Source organism: Nicrophorus vespilloides, unplaced genomic scaffold (genome assembly GCF_001412225.1).
Source record: "Nicrophorus vespilloides isolate i.1.1-1 unplaced genomic scaffold, Nicve_v1.0, whole genome shotgun sequence".
NCBI classification, from domain to species: Eukaryota; Metazoa; Arthropoda; class Insecta; order Coleoptera; family Silphidae; genus Nicrophorus; species Nicrophorus vespilloides.
The window spans coordinates 720-7,997 of record NW_017097334.1 but is presented as its reverse complement, the minus strand read 5'-3'; the positions used below and the strand labels follow the sequence as shown (position 1 = coordinate 7,997).

General features: G+C 32.9%; 1 protein-coding gene across 1 annotated transcript; it reads right to left on the bottom strand.

Moving 5' to 3' along the window:
• Positions 1–5,875: 5,875 nt before the first annotated feature.
• LOC108559867 (zinc finger protein 512B-like) lies at positions 5,876–6,873 on the bottom strand. The gene is made up of 2 exons (XM_017917237.1): positions 6,862–6,873; positions 5,876–6,805 (listed from the first exon to the last, which is right to left on the bottom strand). Exons 1-2 carry the CDS (start codon positions 6,871–6,873, stop codon positions 5,876–5,878), a joined length of 942 nt encoding a protein of 313 aa, XP_017772726.1.
• Between the last annotated feature and the right edge of the window lie 405 nt (positions 6,874–7,278).

Genomic DNA, 7,278 nt, shown 5'->3' with positions numbered 1-7,278 from the left:
TTTTCGTTATAGCTAGTTATATAAAACACAAGTAGAATCTTCGCTGAACAATGCAAGTTTCGCGTTCTATTTTCGAAATTAAAAATGAAAGAATGAGTGAAAAAGCACAGCGATTATAATGGAAGGAGAGGGCTATTAAATTGCGAGCGATATGATGTGCAGTTTTAATTACAGACGACTTGAAGACAAACAAAAAAAAAGAACAAAACGAAAGAAGAGTACATGTTATATCTCTTGCATTTCATCTAACGTGTAATAATGTTTGTCTTCTGCAAGACATGTCAAAAACGTGGTGTGGTTTTCATTTTGGTTGTCATTGTTCTAGGGCAGGACTATCTTGAAATGTATAAAGACTGCATTATTCCAGCATCTGCTGGCTGTTGCAGAAACAGCAAACGGAGGAGACCCGACGCGGCGCGAGAAATTTTATTTTGTTTGCCACATCATCATAACGTTTTCTCCATTCGGAATGTACATTGTTCGTTATCTGGATACTACCCTTTCCGCCTTTGTTTGTAAAATATGGCTACGTGTCATCGATCCACCCTTTTTTAACACTGCATCATGACAAAGACAGCATCCTTCGAGCTCTTTATGCATGCTGCTGCCTCATCCATCTCCTCCTCAATCTTTATTTTTTTTTCTCCTTCTTTCATCTCATTCGGAAATCTGCGCTAATTTCATTTTAAACAGGCCGTTATTCCATTTAACACAATGCGGACGCGCAAATTGCCAATCTAGATGCCAACGGTTTTCCTCCATGTTCTACATTATTAAATGTTTTACATAATTCAATTCGATAAAAATCCGCGTTTCGATCAAATATATTCAACCCCTTTTCCTAACCTCTATCTAGTTTACTTGGAAATGGGCCCTTTACATATATCAACTGCGAATTTTATTCGCAGCAATGACATTTTCTTTCTTCCATCTTTCGACCTCAAAATATACTTATTACATAATATTACACAGAAGTCGCCACTTTTATTTTCTCATTTTCAGATTTCAATTCATACATCAATACTATATTATAGGAAACAATATGCATTGAATGTAGAATTGTATATATTTAACATTAAACCAAATATTTAGTTTTTCTGATAAAATATGTAACCTAAGTTTATCTACCAATATAGGCCAATCTTTTCTTTTAAAATCAAGCAATCGATATAAAAAACAGATTGATCTTTTTATAATTTATATAACAATAGGATCAACGATGCATGTGCATGATTGAAAACAAAGTTGCATGGATTTAAGTGTTTACATTGATATTACAACTTTTTTTCTAAATATCGCGATATTTTTATTAATATTCCATTAAGTCTCCAAATCCAATTATAAAATGTACATTCTAAAAGTCTTAATGTTCATGAAATGTTCAGATTTGATTTATTTAAATGAAAAGTATTAATAAACTTAATTACTATCATTAATTGTATTTGTTTATGTAGCATACGTGTTTATTTTGCTAAGAATATGAAACACCTAAGGGTATAATGATGTAACAATTTGAATTATTACTGTTTACTAAATGTGCTGGATGCGCACGGAAGTTCGTAATGGGCAACTGAAATCAAATCCGAAACATCTGGCCGTGACACGACTGACCTAACTGAGTTATGCTAACTAACATTGCTACAAACACAATCGTGTATTCCGCATTTATTGCGAGTTATTGCTGTTAATCGACTATTGATCGTGAATATTTCCCTTTAAACGAAACGATTAAATATCATATAGGAATTGATTTTATTATTTAAACATTTAAAGGGATAAATTTGAAGAAAAAAAAGTCATTAAATTTAATATTTTATTACAATATACATTCATAATGCAAATTTTATCGGGCTTTCAAGCACGAATGAATATGCAACGTTGTGTAAACATTAAATCGTGTTGAGGTAAATATGCGCAACACTTTATCTTTACCTGCCTTCCAAAATTGATCCTTTCAGGGTCGACTCTTCAATCTTGACCTCGACCCATATTTACGAATCACTGTCACAGCTGTCAACCCTGTTTTACCATATGGGTAAACGTTGCTTTCATAGTGAACAGGGAAACATTATTTGTGCTTAACGATAAAATATCCGTTACGCAACAGGTTTATTTATGCGTATTAAACTGTTTATTTTAGTCCCAATTAATGTACCTATCACAATAACAGGTGCATGAATTCAGTTATTTTACAATATTGTAATTGTACTTTAATAATATAGATTTACACTCAAGTCTGGTTTACAAATTTCAAAAGAAACTCAATTTTAATTGACAAAAAATTCTAAAATAATTAGTACAGAAAATGATTGTTTTTGTACTTTTAAAGTCTTCGATTAGTCCAGAATATTGGCGGAATGCCGTATTTGTTATAAACAAATAAATCTTAGAACAAGTTATTTTTTATGAAGTAAAAAGAACCAAAGATAGATAAGATAATTGTATGTGTATTAAATTGTTTATTTGAAAAACTATTTACTTTCTATGGTATATAAAATATCTGTAATGATGTGTACACACTTGGAATTAAACATATTTCGACCAGGCTCAATGAAAACTAAGTTTATAGTATGTTTGTTACCGTAGTAGAGACTTCAGATTGGATCGCTTCCAAAACCAACTAAGAATGAAATGTAGTTTCATTTTCGGCATCCTCATAATATTCCACAATCAAAAATACGCAAAAATTGAAGTGGACGATATCATAATTGTCCTAGAAGAGATGGAAAAACAAGAAACTTTTTTACACTATGTAATAAGTGAATCTACAAAGATCACCAGGAGAAAAAAGCAATTAATTAGAAGAGTTAATAAAATTTCTGCTTCTTGCTGGTAAGCACGTAATTATTATGGGATACAAATGTATCCCATGGGACCTTTGTAACAAATTCAAGCGCGAGTACTGGAGTGTTAAGAGAACAGTGCTATTACAATACAGTTTTGGTTATGGTATGTGTGCGTCTACTTGATAAGTTACTTGGAAACTATTGCATAATATATATGATCTAACAGTCAAATTCATGTCTTAACCGAAGATTGTTCAAAACTTATAATGTGAAACCGAAAATTTCAATACCCGAAGTATCTTGTTTCTATTAATAAATTAAATTAAATTTTAAAGTTTTAAAATATAAATTTAATCGACCATTGATTGGTTTTTATTATTATTCACGATGGTCATCACATAGAATCAACGGATTGTTTAATAATGGAAAGAGCCGCATGCATCTAACCTTATCTTTTATTTTAATATAAATTACTTCAATAAGATTTATTATGAAATAACTCATCTAAACACGTTTAAATTTATTCAAAATGTACTTTTCATGTTTTCTAAGTTGATGAAAAATATGTAATGAGAAATACCTCTCAGTTTGTAATTTGTGTATTTTTTTTGGTCATAAGAAAAGACGTTACCAAACATATGCAAGTGCTCCATTAGTTTAATGAGATCCACTTGGAAATTGCATCTTGAATATGAGCGAAGACCGTAGCTTTAAAGTGAAACTTCAAATGCGAATATTTAATTTTCCGTTGAGTAATTTAGATTTTCCATTTGAAACCGTTGCAGAAATTGAATTTTGTTTTTGATGGAATGGCATTGTTGAAGATGGCGAAGGGAAGAGTGCAGCACATTCTTTAATTAGATGGGAACTCGAAAACCTGAATATAAATTAGGTCTTTGTTGACGTTTTCCTTTCCACTCTTCGGATATAATCAATTTATAATTTGTTTTCCTACGTGATGATTTGCTTTCGAAATTCTGTCAAATTGTATCCTTTTTACGTTTAGTTAAACGTATATTTCTAATTATTTAAACGTAGTTTTTTTTTTCACTTCAGAAATTTCAATGTAAATTAGTCTGGCGGAAGAGTAACCAAATTTGTACCGGCGCCTAGGTTGAAGTATTTTTGACCTATGGGTCGCTAAATTGACAGCTGTCATCTTGTGTCAAAGCGATGAACTAGCTATGAAATACTCTTAGTAATTGGTTAGAAGCTTGAGAATCGTTAGATGAACATGACAATATAATATATAATTTTAACTGTCAGTAGCATTAAAATCTATGATAGTGATACCCTATGATACATGTGGTGACTCATCGAGACATTATGTGACACGCAGTAACAAAATTTTGAATATACTTTATTTAGACCTAAAAGTTTTTGGATTATACATATTAAGAAAATTGGTCCATCCTGGGAAACCAGTTTCAACTTTTTTTTATTTATGTGGGCCAAATTAGGCAACTTTCTCCAATATTTATTAAATTCAATACTCTATGCACTTATTATAGTCATTACCTATCTCACTATTTTTTATATTTTATGAACACTAAAAAGTTGAAATAAATATTGAATATCTGGTGATCATTATTATCTTGTCATTGTCCATCGACTTGGTCCATATACTGAACCTCATTCATTTCACTGTCCACACTCACATGTAATAATAATTATTCCATTATTTCATATACTTTTCATTACGTTTATATTTTTAATTTCTAATTTAATTTTTGAGCTCGGATGAGCACTTTGCGGAAATCATTAAAATGTACAAACGATTATAACGGCACTCGGACTAAATTTGACCCGTGAAATTGTTTCGGATACACACAGCACCAATGTTAATTAACGTGAAAGATGATGGTGCGGCTCCGGGCTTCAGGAATTAACGCGAAATGAATTTGTATCAGCCTCGAGTGCCTCTCAAATTTGAACAATATAGATAATCATTTCGTGTTTCACTGTAAATTCATACACATCAGAATGCGAGTTTAATGTACTTTAAACTTTATTGCACGTGTTGCCTGGTTTTCGGGTGGCTTCTAATGTGTCCATCGGGATATGTCCCTGATATCTCCCGAAACACCAGGAATTTGTTTCAATTTATTTTAATCTGCCGCACCACCAAACTCGCAATTCTCACCAAGTTATGTGATCACAATTTGATAAAGTTTATATTTCAGATTAGAGTAATACATATAAGAGACAATTTGAGCATGAAAGAGAAGATTTTGAATTATTTATTTTCTCCTTAATTGTAATTCATTTTAAAGATTTAAATTTATACATTAAAACAGCGTTTTCCAAACTGTGATGCGCGCCTCCCTGGGGAGGCGTGGATTAGTCTAAGGGGAGGCAATTATATTTTCCAAATATCTGCTAAAATATAGATACATTCCAGTGCTCTTATCCATATTGCTGTAATACGCGTTCAAAGTTAAAAAAACGTTCGAAAAAGCAGTGTTTTCACATTTCATTGATTTACTCGAAAAACTATAATAGATAGAATTAATCCAATATATGCATATGAAAGCTGAATGTTTGGGGAATCTATCAAGTATAGATAAATTCCTGTGCATTTATCCATGTTGCTGTAATACGCGTTCAATGTTGATATTGAAATATTTAAATAATAATTGAAAGAATATTTTAGAAAGTGTAGCATATTTTCCAAGCTTAATTCTTATTTACATTTTGATAAAAATATAATTAATAATTATCAAGTAAAAATGAGTTTAATATGTTAATTAATTTTTTTTCTAATGGTATGATTATTTTTTATAATTAGAACATGGAAATTTTGTTATGATTCTAATTATAAATACGTATTTTTTTTTGTTACTTTATGTGATTGTTATATTAATCAACATTATTATTATTATATATTTTAGTCCGTGGAAGTTTAAATGATATTTATTAGTACACATAATAATTTGCAGAAGAAAAATGCCTAGTTTTTGTTTTAATATTTATTTTTACTTTATTTTATTTTAACAGAATCTAAGCAATTAAATTTGATAACAATTTATTGAATTAAATAAAAAAATAATAATATTGATTTAAGCTACTAATTGAAATACTGGTCTTGTCTACCACTTGTATTGATGTTGGTATTCTTGCTGCTTTACTGGTACATGAACTGGGTATGGTACTTCTTTTTCTACTGGATACGGTACTTCCTTGTAGACTGGGTAAGGCCTATCGACTGGTACTTTGACTTCGTAAGGGATTGGCTTCTCCACCTCTACAGGTACATTCTTTTCGACGGTGTACGGGGCCGGCACTGGTACTTTGACAGTGTATGGAACGGCTTTCGGTACTTCGACTGGGTATGGTTTATCGACTGGTACTTTAACTTCGTATGGTACTGGTTTCTCAACTGCGTATGGGACGTGCTTCTCTACAGTTACGTGGTAAGCCTTTGGAACGTGAACGGTGTATGGTTTGTAGACTGGTACTTTCACCTCGTAAGGGATTTTCTTCTCAACGGTGTATGGTTGTGGTACTGGTATTTCGACCTTTACAGTGTATGGTACTTTCTTCTCGACGGTGTACGGTTGTGGTACTAGAACTTGCACTGGATAAGGTACCTTCTTTTCGACGGTGTACGGTTTTGGTACGTGAACTTTGACTTCGTACGGCCTTGGTACTGGTACTTGAACTTCATAAGGTATCTGCTTGACAACTTCGTAAGGTTGTGGAACGTAGTAAGGTACTTTGATGTATTCCTTAACAGTGTAAGGCACTTTCTTCTCAACGGTGTAAGGTTGTGGTACCGGTACTTTAACCTCGTATGGTACTCTATTTTCCACAGTGTAAGGCACGTGTTTCTCAACCGTGTATGGAACAGGTATCTTCTTTTCCACAATCACACCCTTCACGTTCTCGGTGTAATGATTGTGTCCATGTCCTTCGTAGTTTCCTAAATCCGACAATCCTCGTTTCTCCTGTTTTTTGCCCTCCTTCGCGTTGGAATCCGCGGCTAGGGCACAGCAAACAAGCAGAGCGCTAACAAAAATCTTTAAGACCAAAAATTAGTAACTAATTATTAGATTGCTTTAAAAGAATTACTTACGAACGCCTTCATGTTTGGAGATGCGAGAAAGTTCTGATTCTTCACCGCCCTGCGGCCAGGTTTTATACTCGCGCCGAGAATCGCTCGACCGAGTATTTTAGGTGTAATTTTAATATTTTTTGGGGAATCTAATTAGGACCCGGAGTATGCGAAGCGTGAAATTAATTATATCTGCGTTTCGTAATCCACGCTTGTTAGAAAATCGCTTGGAAATTGGAGTGAATCCAGATGGTTCATATAACAATCCTTTCGCTCTTTCTGCACGTGATCGGTGTAATTGAAACAGGTGCTCCAATGCGAATCGGTTAATGCATGTCAACTCTGCAGGGTGATGCAATTATCGAGCACTAATTACGCTTTAATCGAGGACTAAATTGGCTCCCTTGCTGGCGATTTACATATTTTGCAAAAGGATCT